The sequence below is a fragment of the Triticum aestivum genome, chromosome 3B (genome assembly GCF_018294505.1).
Source record: "Triticum aestivum cultivar Chinese Spring chromosome 3B, IWGSC CS RefSeq v2.1, whole genome shotgun sequence".
In the NCBI taxonomy this organism is placed as follows: Eukaryota; Viridiplantae; Streptophyta; class Magnoliopsida; order Poales; family Poaceae; genus Triticum; species Triticum aestivum.
In genome coordinates, this window is record NC_057801.1 from 75,879,936 (window position 1) to 75,893,050 (window position 13,115).

The window sequence follows — 13,115 nt, forward strand, 5'->3', positions numbered from 1 at the left end:
TAGGACTCCCATGAACCTCTCAAAGGGGAACATATTGTGTAGAAATACAGGGCCCAGAATGACAATCTCGTCGACTAGATGAACTAGGACGTGCGTCATGATATTGAAGAAAGATGGTGGGAACACCAACTCGAAACTGACAATACATTGCGCCACATCACTCCTTAACCTTGGTAGGATTTCTGGATCGATCACCTTCTGAGAGATTACATTGAGGAATGAACATAGCTTCACAATGGCTAATCGAACGTTTGTCGGTAGAAGCCCCCTCAATGCAATCGGAAGCAGTTGTGTCATAATCACGTGGCAGTCATGAAACTTTAGGTTCTAGAACTTTTTCTCTGGCATATTTATTATTCCCGTTATATTCGACGAGAAGCCAGACGGGACCTTCATACTGAGCAGGCATTCAAATAAGATTTCCTGCTCTTGTTTGGTAAGAGCGTAGCTGGCAGGACCTTCATACTGCTTTGGAGGCAAGCCGTCTTTTTTGTGCAAACGTTGCAGGTCCTCCCGTGCCTCTGCTGTATCTTTTGTCTTCCCATACACACCCAAGAAGCCTAGCAGGTTCATGCAAAGGTTCTTCGTCACGTGCATCACGTCAACCGAAGAGCGGACCTCTAGGTCTTTCCAGTAGGGTAGGTCCCAAAATATAGATTTCTTCTTCCACATGGGTGCGTGTCCCTCAGCGTCATTCAGAACAGATAGTCCGCCGGGACCCTTTTCGAAGATTACATTTAAATCATTGACCATAGCAAGTACGTGATCACCGGTACGCATGGCGGGCTTCTTCCGGTGATCTGCCTCGCCTTTGAAGTGCTTGCCTTTCTTTCGACATTGATGGTTGGTTGGAAGGAATCAACGATGCCCCAGGTAAACATTCTTCCTGCATTTGTCCAGGTATATACTTTTGGTGTCATCTAAACAGTGCGTGCATGCATGGTATCCCTTGTTTGTCTGTCCTGAAAGGTTACTGAGAGCAGGCCAATCATTGATGGTGACAAACAGCAACGCATGCCGGTCAAATTCCTCCTGTTTGTGCTCATCCACACACGTACACCTTTTCCAGTTCACAGCTGTAAAAGTTCTTCAACTAATGGCCTTAGGTACACATCAATGTCATTGCTGGGTTGCTTAGGGCCTTGGATGAGAACTGGCATCATAATGAACTTCCGCTTCATGCACAGCCAAGGAGGAAGGTTATAGATACATAGAGTCACGGGCCAGGTGCTGTGATTGCTGCTCTGCTCCCCGAAAGGATTAATGCCATCCGCGCTTAAACCAAACCATACGTTCCTTGCGTCACCTTCAAACTCCTTCGAGTACTTTCTCTCAATTTTTCTCCACTGCGACCCGTCATCGGGTGCTCTCAACTTCCCGTCTTTCTTACGGTCATCTCTGTGCCATCGCATCGACTTGGCATGCTCTTTGTTTCTGAACAGGCATTTCAACCGTGGTATTATAGGAGCATACCACATCACCTTGGCAGGAACCCTCTTCCGAGGGCGCTCGCCGTCAACATCACCAGGGTCATCTCGTCTGATCTTATACCACAATGCACCGCATATCGGGCATGCGTTCAAATCCTCGTACGCACCACGGTACAGGATGCAGTCATTAGGGCATGCATGTATCTTCTGCACCTCCAATCGTAGAGGGCAAACAACCTTCTTTGCTGCATACATACTATCGGGTAATTCGTTATCCTTTGGAAGCTTCTTCCTCAATATTTTCAGTAGCTTCTCAAATCCTTTGTCAGGCACAACATTCTCTGCCTTCCACTGCAGCAATCCTAGTACAATACTGAGCTTTGTGTTGCCATCTTCACAATTGTGGTACAAACCTTTTTTGTGATCCTCTAGCATGCGATCGAACTTCACCTTCTCCTTTTGACTTTCACACTGACTCCTTGCATCAACAATGACCCGGCGGAGATCATCATCGGGCACATCGTCTGGTTCCTCTTGATCTTCAACAGCTTCCCCCGTTGCAGCATCACCGTATTCGGGGGGCACATAGTTCTCATTGTCATCTTCTTCTTCGCTGTCTTCCATCATAACCCCTATTTCTCCGTGCTTGGTCCAAACATTATAGTGTGGCATGAAACCCTTATAAAGCAGGTGGGTGTGAATGATTTTCGAGTTAGATTAAGACTTCATATTCCCACATATAGGGCATGGACAACACATAAAACCATTCTTCTTGTTTGCCTCAGCCACTTCGAGAAAATCATGCACGCCCTTAATGTACTCGGAGGTGTGTTTGTCACCATACATCCATTGCCGGTTCATCTGCGTGCATTATATATAATTAAGTGTGTCAAAAACCATTACAGAACATCATGAATAGATAATTAAGTGACCAAATTAATAGAAGTTAATCATCACATTAAAACCAAAGTACATACATAGTTCTCATCTAACAACATATAGCTCTCCAGAGCATCTAATTAATTAAATCATACATAGAAACTATGTAAAACATTTCAATGCCAAAACAAATGCGATCATAATCGCAACCAAGGTAATAATTGATCCAATGACATAATGATACCAAGCCTCGGTATGAATGGCATACTTTCTAATCTTTCTAATCTTCAAGCGCATTGCATCCATCTTGTTCTTGTGATCATCGACGACATCCGCAACATGCAACTCCAATATCATCTTCTCCTCCTCAATTTTTTTAGTTTTTCCTTCAAGAAATTGTTTTCTTCTTTAACTAAATTTAACCTCTTGACAATAGGGTCGGTTGGAATTTCCGGTTCACATACCTCCTAGATAAATAAAATCTATGTCATGTTGGTCGGCATAATTGTCATAAACAATAAATGAACCAAATAGTTATAAAGATAATATATACCACATCCGAATCATAGACATGACGAGGGCTGACGGGGGCGGATACCAAAACCATCACACTAAATAATAAAGAGCAATAATAAAAGTAAGAAAATTATACAAGTATCTATATAAACATACAAGTAAGAATTTTTTTCCTTTCAGAAAGAAGATAAGAACAAGAGGCTCACCACGGTGGTGCCGGCGACGAGATCGGCGGGGGCGATCAACGGTGGCGAAGACAGGGACGGGACGTGATGGACCGCTAAACCTAGACAAATATTGAGGAAAATGAAGCTTGGAGGTCGAGCTTGGAGAGGAGAAAGCTTAAGTGGTGTGGCTCGGGCATTCCATCAAACACCTGGTGTGAATAGGAGGTGAGCTAGAGCACCACAAAGCTCCCCCTCGCCGGCCAGGAAAAACAGAGCACTAGGAGTGCTCAGCTCGCGGGCGAGGGGTATATATAGGAAACTCAATGGTCCCGGTTCGTGGCACGAACCGGGACTAAAGGTCACCCTTTCGTACCGGTTCATGCCACGAACCGGGTCCAATGGAGGTGGGCCAGGAGCGAGGACCATTGGTCCCGGTTCATGCCACCAACCGGGACCAAAGGTCCCAGACGAACCGGGACCAATGCCCCCACGAGGCCCGGCAGGCCCCTGGCCTCACGAACTGGGACCAATGGGCCCATGGGTACCGGTTCGTGACCGAACCGGGACTAATGGGCTAACCAGGCCCAAACGTATGCCCTGTTTTCTACTAGTTTAAAAACCTGTTAACAAATTAAGATCTACTTGATGCGCTTAAGAAAGTCTCGCATAATGTTAGTAATGTTGACTTTAGCTTCATTTGCATGATATTTGAGCAAGTATGATAAAAAAATTCTACCTCAACTTGTACCCATTCTACACAAGCAATATATGTAGTTAGCATAAATACTTCACATCAATTCTCTCAAAATCTTTAACAGATAATACTCTTTGTGGAAGCCGGGCAAACGAATTCTTTACCGTTCCATCAGAGCATAAAATAAAAAACAAAATTTATGTGCGTTGCCACGGGCCAACACATGGATCTATCGTTAGGCCCTCAATTCCAGCACTTCGGTCATTGCGTTATTGCTTCGCTAAGTTGTCACCCTGCTCCAAATCCGTCTAGTGTTTTCTCTTAGTCTGTCAAATTGGTGTAGTCAGTCTTATCATCCCTAATCCACATACTATGAACTGAATAATTTCTCATATGCTTTTTTTGCAGATATCATGCTTCTCTTTCCCAGCTTATGATCCTTCATTTGTATTGGGGGGAGGGGGGGGGGGGCTACACTTCTGAGACGAGGTACAACACAATTTTATTCTCGGCAGAGTTCGACCGATGTATATCATGTGAATAAGCAAAAACATGCTGCTATGCTGTGCGTACTGTATTATTGCACATAAACGAAATGCAGTCATCAATTCCAATGAACTTAAAACAAAGAAAAAATAATTTACAACTAAGAAACGTAGTTTTATTTATAGAAACCCGGCCGTTAAAAATTAAAGGTGAGATAGTTGAGGCGGCTTTCAAGAAAAAAACCCATAAAAAAACTCCTTAGAAAAAAGAGAAGCGATAATCCTATTCTACTCCGCTTCCGATCACAACTACGATCGGCCCGTACATCCTATTCTACTTACAAAGATACTCTGGCGATCGATCAATCAATCAAGCAATTCCGATCAATCCTGCAGTAAGAAAAAACTAGTGAGCGATTGATGGCGGCTGACTTGGACCTGGACGACGTGATCCAGCGCCTCCTGGACGCGGAGGCGCCCCTCATCAGCTCGCCGTCCACCGCCCCGCCGCTGAAAGGCGAGGAGATCCGGCACCTCTGCGCGGCCGCCAAGGAGCTGCTCCTCAAGCAGCCGACGCTGCTCGAGCTCTCCGCCCCCATCAACATCTGCGGCGACATCCACGGCCAGTACGCCGACCTCCTCCGCCTCTTCCGCGAGACCGGGCCGCCCTCCGCCGCCAATCGCTACCTCTTCCTCGGCGACTACGTCGACCGGGGCACGCAGAGCATCGAGACCATCTGCCTCCTCCTCGCCTACAAGGTCAAGTACCCGGACGCCTACTTCCTCCTCCGCGGCAACCACGAGTGCGCCGCCGTCAACAAGCAGTACGGCTTCTACTCCGAGTGCGCCTCCCGCGCCCGCCGCATAGTCAGGCTCTGGGAGGAACTCAACGCCGTATTCGCCTGCCTCCCGCTGGCGGCGCTCGTCGGCTGCGATAGTAAAAAGAACAACAAGAAGAAGATCCTGTGCGTGCATGGAGGGCTCTCGCCGGAGCTCGAGAGCCCGGACCAGATCTGCCAGATCAAGCGCCCGCTGGCCGACGTCCCCGAGTCCGGCCTCGTCTGCGACCTGCTGTGGTCGGACCCCGCCGCGGACGGCGACGATTGGGGGTGGGGGGACCCGCGCAGGAGCACGTCCTTCACCTTCGGCGCCGACGTGGTGGAGGAGTTCTGCGAGAGGCACGGGCTGGCCATGGTGTGCAGGGCGCACGAGATGAAGGATGCCGGGTACGACCAAGAGTTCGCCGGCGGGAAGCTTGTGACTGTGTTCTCTGCACCCAACTACTGCGGCAAGTGCGGCAACGACGGCGCCGTCATGACCGTCGCCGGTGACCTCGCCTGCTCCTTCCGCGTCTTCCACCCTGAGACTACTGCCACTCCTCCGGCTCCTATCTGTCTTTAGTCCAACATACATATGTTAGTTCCAGACGCCTTGCCATGTAATCCCCAGCTCGTCGCGTCTTGGATTATTGAGACTGCATAATTTCAGTTTTTAACGCCTAATTCAATTTTTACCTTATCCTATATATTTAAGAGATTCATCCCACTATCATATTTATCTTGACATGCAACTTATCAACATCATCAAGTAGGTCCATCATTTAAAAACTCTTTCCCACTAACTCTTCATGCACATGCTCCCACTAACTCTTTATGCACATGCAAGTTATCACAAATAATCATTAACTATTTTTTTGTGCACTCTCCAGCAACCACATCATTCTGGGTTTCCGTTGCTATCCAGCAACGGGCCTCATGATTTATAAGTGACTTTTTTATATAGAAAATCAAATTATGAGTTAACTCGCATTTTATTTTTCTATGCAACCAACTTTTTTATGAATGCACATATGTATTTGCTATCATTGTTTTAGGTTTAATCAAGGGTGGAGATGTCTCCACTTTCTCTACTCAACGATGCTTTGTCAATAATTTAGTAGAACAAAAATCACACTCATTTTTTGATTTGTCATCTAATTTTCTTAAATGTTTACACTAAACAATACTTCTTTCAAAAAAATATCATCAAATTATATTATGTTTCATATTTTTCTTATGTTTCAAAACATTAAATTATTTATTAACAGTTCAGCGGCAACGCGCGGGGCAACATCTAGTATACCTAAGAGATTCATCCCCACTGTCTTATTTATCTTGACATGCAACCTATTCACACCATCAAGTAGGTCCACCAAGTAAACACTCTTTCCCACTAAATCTTCATGCACATGCTCCCACTAATTCTTCATGCGCATGCAACCTATCACAAATAACCATTAACTATTTTTTGTGCACTCTCAAGCGACCACATTATTATACGTTTCTTTTTCTATCTATATATGTCTTTAGATCATACGATCCACTCCAAATGTCTAACACAAGTCCCTGTTTAACCATTTGGTTAGACTTCATGTGTTGTTAATGCGATCGTCTGATTTCGAAAGGCCAAACACCCCTATTTTCTCATTCCAACTCTCTTGTGGTTCATATCCATTCTTTTTTGCTCCTACAAGCCATAGAATTACGCTAGATGTCTTTGTTCCCTCGAACCCAGTGTTCCAAGCAACCTTTTTAATGATGGAACTAAGCTTCATCTAATGATGAAGCATGCATGGTTGCGCACTAGACAAGAGAAATAAAAAAAATTAGAGCTACCTGGTATAATATGGTGAATGGGTGCAATACGCTATGCATGGTTTACTCAATACTGGGTCTCATGATTTATCAACAACTTTTTTATATAGAAAATTGAATTATGAGTTAACTTGCAATTTATTTTTCTATGTGACCATATTTTTATGAATGCACATCTGTAGTTGCTATCATTATTTTAGGTTTAGCCAAGGGTGGAGATGTCTCTCCATTGTCTCTACTCAACGTTGTATTCGCCACACATCGCCTTGCCGATATGTTATCAAAGTAATAATTTAACAAAGCTAAAATAATTCATTTTTTTAATTTCATCCAATTTTTTTAGATGTTTACTTTAAACAACATTTCTTTCAAAAAAAATTAACATCCAACTATACCGTGTTTCATAATTTTTCTCATCTTTTGAAACAAAAAATTATTTGGTAGCAGTTCCCGCAGCAACGCGCGGGGTATTATCTAGTTCTACAGTTTTTCATCCGAATTATCTCATTTACTGGATGCATTGCCAATTTTTATTATCGCATTAACGAAATTTTATCAGGTTTTATACCACATTAGTTTTGAGCGACCTGTGGTCCGGACCGTTAGGTACGCCGCTTCGCGATTTTCCTCTTGCACTTTTCCCACGCCTGAACCGCTTCGTGTCTCAGAGTTGGACCCATCCCAGGCACCCACCTGCAATTTTTTTCATGGTACAATACATGACCCGACAAGACTGAAAAGACAGCAGAATGCTAGCTTTTGCACAATAGAATTTTTTTTACAATTAAGATCGAAGAATTCATTGAGCTTGACGCCATCACCTTTCACCTGCCTTCGGTACCACCACAACAGCCACCAAAGGAAAAAAAATGACGGATCACCCCTCCTCACCCAAGCTCGCGCGGCTCCATCGCTGATATGCAACTTTGTGGACCTCCAAGGCGGCTCACCAAAGGTGAAACCATTACCGTTGAATGAATCAGACTAGGGCAACACCCCGGACATGCCATTGAACTCAAGACCTGTCACCCCTGCACGACTAGGACGTCGGAGGAGAAAACCATACCTACCAGCCACGAACTACGAACCCAACACACAATCCATCATCTTCCAGATGCCGACGATGCAGACCACAATCTGCATCCGCTCTTGGACTACCTCCCAAGCTCCGCGCCGGCGCAGGAGCAAACGCCGCCACAACGATAGAGCCCGAGGACACAAGTCCACCACGAGGATGGATGAACATCACGACGTGGTATGTATGAACTCCCTCCTGTCTTTCTTAGTTTGTACATAAGTTTTATCCGAAGTCAAAGTATCTCCACTTTGACCAAATTTATAGAAAAAATATCTACATTTATGATGCCAAATCAAATTGTTAGATTCATTATGAAATGTAGTTTTATATTATATATATTTAATATTGTAGATGTTGATTTTTTTAATATAAATTTGGTCAAATGTTTGACTTGACACAGATCTAATACGTGGAGTAAAAATGATCTGAGGGAGACCATGAGAAAAACCATGTCCAAGTAAGCCATTCAACCTGTGGTTGGATGATTAGGTGGACAATGGTATCCCCAGCCCAGCAGGGTTCAAGTACCGATGCTCATATTTATTTCTGGATTTATTTCAGGATTTTCGATGATGCGCGTTCAGTGGGAGAAGACGTTCCGTCGACTACGAGGCGCCTTGGTGACTTCCTCGATGTTAAGATGATACGCCGGCTCAATCTCTTGAAGGTGCTCATAGGGATAGGATATGCGTGTGGTTTATAAAGATGAGTGTATGCGCGTATATATAAGCGCATGCGTCCGTACTGTGTTAAAAAAAACTAAGCCATTGAACTCGTTTGCATGCTACATGCACCGACGGCTAGGACACCCGTGTTGGATCATTCTTGAAAATTAAATTTTGAAAGGGGTAAAACTGACAAAAACTTTTTTTGAGTGGGGTAGTAGGATTGGGAGCATCTTGCTCCGGATTGGCCTAATTTGACCCCTTACATGTCCGCAGACAGGAGGGGCTCAAGTCCAATTTGCCCGACCATGAGGATTCTCCTCATACCCACACTCATAGAAGCCATGTAACATAGATCAACCAAATTTCATTTACTAGTTTATTTCATACAACTGGACATAGTACGCTCATCATAACAAGTTCGTACGTAGCACTAGGATATGATAACAAAGTTCATACGTAGCGCTAGGATACGATAGATAGTTCATACAAGTTCATACATCTGCCGCGACCGCTGGTGGTACCGTCTCTATCAAGCGGAATTAGAGGCCGCCTACAAGGAGATGGACGAGGCGGCAAACGAGGCATTCGGCAAGAGCGGCAACGGGGAGGACATCGTTGACTCCGCTAAGTCCGCGCCACGCCGGCACGAAACCGCCACGTCCGTGGGCACCGCCGAAGCGAGTAAGAGCAGTGCATGGTGTTGGGAAACATAGTAGAAAACAAAAAAAATTGCGCCTACGATCACTCAAGATCAATATGAAGATGCATAACGGGTTGAGATCACGATCGTTGATGTCACCGAGTTGCAGCAGAGGAAAAAACGTGACAATGTAAATCGTACTTGGAGTCTCTCGAACCGTCGATGAACGATCCTGCGAACCGTCCACGAACAGTCCATCGAACTGAAGACCGAAAGCACGACCTCTCTACTTGGTTGCAAGCTTGCAGCCTTCATGATCCGGCAGTGCTTCGTCGTCCAGAGCTAATCGTCACCGGAGAATTAGAGGGAGGAGATTAGAACCACACGAGGCTTATAATTATGAGGACAAGAGGATTAGCGTAGCTCTAATTAGTCAACTATGATCATCTAGAATTAGAACTAGAAGAACTGCATGAGGCTCCAAAACTTGTAAGAACAACAGAGCAAAAAAAACCTAGTATATATAGGTTGGAGGAGAGGGAGAGGGTAGCAACCAAGGGGGGAAGTTCTCTCCTTGGGCGTTGGCCTAGGAGGTGCCTCCCCAACTTGGGCCTCTGTGGCCCAAGTTGCCTTCCACCTCTTGGCCTTTTTAGTCCCGTTGATATTTAAATTAAATATAAAATATTCTAAATACTTTCAGACCATTATATTTTTTAACATCTCCGGAAACATTTTCCATCTATATATAATTTATCGGCAATACCCGGTATTACCTGATTCTCTCTGAAACCCTTCCGGTGATCCTGAAACACTTCCGGATCCTCTCGGAACTATTCAGAATATTCATGAAATAATTCCACAAATATATTCTCATGACTCCTGTCCTACTAACACTTAGTAGATCGTGATTGCGTTAAGCTTGTAACCCCGTAGGTTCGGTAACTCATAGATATGAACGAAACCATTCGTTCAATGACCGACAGCGGGACCATGGACGTCCGTATTGGTCCCCATGAGTACATGAATGATGTTTGAGTGAACCTTTGGTTATTATGTGATGCTCCCTTTTCTTCAGGATACGTCACAAAACCCGGGATGCATCGGTATCCTCCTGCGTCATCACCATTCTCACTATACCAAAATTCTCATTATCGGTTTTGTTCTTCTTTCTCGTTATTGTGTTCCGGCATCCCGTGACGTCACGTGTGTCTGGCCAGACAATGATTGCCGCCGTCACACCGAGAGGGCCCTAAGAATATCTCTCCATTGTCGGAGGAGAAAATCCCACTCTCGAGCTATCTAGTCCCTTGTCAAACTTTCCGATGAACCTGTAAGTTGTCGTTATGACCACCGTGTTACATGTGACGTTTGAGCAACCCAAAATCCCACCGGACAGTAAGAAGTGACTATGATACTCTCATGGTCTAAGGACAAAGTCACACATTAACACTCCATGTTATTACAATTGAATACATACGATATTAACTCAATTCATAACAAACAAGTTTGGGTTGATTCAATATGATTGTTCTACTAATGTCATAATCTCAATGTTGTTTTAGGACTATAGTTACACTTAACGATATCCTAAGATCCAGAAAACGTGATCACCAACAACACTTGAGTTAGTCCTAGAGGCAAGACTAGCAACCTTTTATTTACCATTTATCATTCAACATGTGCATATGCATTTTCCACTGAATCTCATATCCCAGGATCATAGCAGTTATATCATAGAATATAAACTCTACAATTATAAATATGGAAATATAGGAATACAAATATTATTGCCTCTAGGGAATATTTCTAACAGTCTCCCACTCACACTAGAGTCAATAATGTAGTTGCATGTTTTCTAACACACATGTCTGTCTGGTGTCTCTCTTGCTTTGCTAGTGGTAGAGCCATCGTCACTTGGTTTGATACTTTCTCAAACTGTAATGCTATTTGTGTCAGTAATATCTGGTTTTGTGTAATTCTTTTGTTACAATAATGGTAGCACTATATCTCCATATAGTCCATTCTATAGGAACACTATATCTCTATATAGTTCAACTGTTATATCTCCATATAGTCAATATTCACCTTGGAATTACATCATAATTTATCAATAAACTCTTATTGATCCAGATAATATACTCCCTCCATTTTTATTTACTTCGCATATTAGAGTTGACTGAAGTCAAACTTTGTAAAGTTTGACCAAGTTTATAGAAAAGAATATAAATATTTACCATAGAAAACCTATATGATGTGAAAGTACATTCAATAATAAATTTAATGGTATTGATATGTTATCGTATATGTTAATATTTTTGTTTATAAACTTGGTCAAAGTTTACGAAGCTTGACTTTGACCAAAGCTAATAGGCGGACTAAATAAAAACGGAGGGAGTACTATTTAAAAACTTCTCAAGTTTCAATCTATATCATTTATAGATCCACAATTTATGTTCCATTTGAAAATTATTTCAATGTAATAAAATCCATGAAGTTGTCTTTGTGTAACCTTTACAACAAAAACATTGTGTAACTACTTACAATAATTACTTCATATCCTCTAAGGCTAATAAGCCAAACCTCTGTCCAATTGAGGTACTCAATCTTTAAGTAATAACCCTAGTGAATTTTTACTAGAATCACCACGGTAATTATTCTTAATGATGAGTATTTACGAAACATATGGCCTTGTACATTTGATAGCATATATGATGAATTCAACCTGTGAAGTAAATTGAAGTATACTCATCCGCACATGCTTATCAACTATGATTTTGCACATTTTCTCTTTTAAACTTCTTTAAAATTTTGTCACAGTACATGTGTTAGTATAATCAGATGTTTTCAATCATCTCTATAGATTTTCATCCAATAATTCTAAGTCTTTTTAGAAACACGATTTTAATCTTTTGTGCTAACATACTCTATTTCTGATTAATAAAATCCAACTGAACTCCCACTAAACTTCACCTAGTAACTTTTGTGCTAATATATATATAAGAAATGCCATAGAACTCCCACTAAACTTCTTGTATCCACAAGCTTCTTAATAAAATCCAAATCCTTCAATTTAATTTATCAAATTCTAATTATTTGATAATTATTTCAAATCATACGCATGCCTTTAAATATTTATATCATACCGGTATTCCTGACAAAACTTTTAATTGTATCTCATATACATCCTTTTGAAACCTCTTTTCAAAATAGTCTTGTTTATTATACGAATAACACTTATCATTGTAATCCATTTATACTTTTAGTATAGCTCCTAAAATGAAGATTTGATGAGATCAACTCTTCCTTTTATACAAAACTCTTTTGTAAAACTTTTCTTTTAGGATCACTATCATGAATATTCGAAGATCCATTTGTACACCTTTTGAAGATTTCATTAAGTTCAAAACTTTTGCTCTATGTATGGACTTCACTTTGAATTTCAATAACTTAAGTAATACCTCTCTGGTTGCGTGACATCACCGCTTTCTCGTTTAGTGCACATGTTTCATCTTATCATAAGATGAAATATTCAGTAGATTCGGTAATATTTTCCCGACCTTTGCATTTTCTTACAGTCTTAATATAAGCTTCTACATCTTTTGTTATAGATTCTTTGCTTAGTTCTACAGACAAACTATTCCAGAACCTTTCTGGTTTAGTCTTATTTTAACTTGAGCAGAAGATTCAATAACCTTATTAAGCGTCATGGCCGGTGATACGTCTCCAATGTATCTATAATTTTTGATTGTTCCATGCTATTATATTACCCCTTTTGGATGTTTATGGGCTTTATTTTACACATTTATATCATTTTTGGGACTAACCTACTAACCGGAGGCCCAGCCCGTATTGCTGTTTTTTTGCCTATTTCAGTATTCCGACGAAAAGGAATATCAAACGGAGTCCAAATGGAATGAAACCTTCG

The 13,115-nt window shown here is 42.2% G+C and overlaps 1 protein-coding gene across 1 annotated transcript; it reads left to right on the plus strand.

Annotated features, from left to right (window-relative positions):
* Window positions 1–4,556: 4,556 nt before the first annotated feature.
* LOC123068694 (serine/threonine-protein phosphatase alpha-3 isoform-like) lies at window positions 4,557–5,722 on the plus strand. Its single transcript, XM_044491313.1, has one exon. It carries the CDS (start codon window positions 4,592–4,594, stop codon window positions 5,570–5,572), a length of 981 nt encoding a protein of 326 aa, XP_044347248.1. The 5' UTR covers window positions 4,557–4,591; the 3' UTR covers window positions 5,573–5,722.
* The last annotated feature ends 7,393 nt before the right edge of the window (window positions 5,723–13,115 follow it).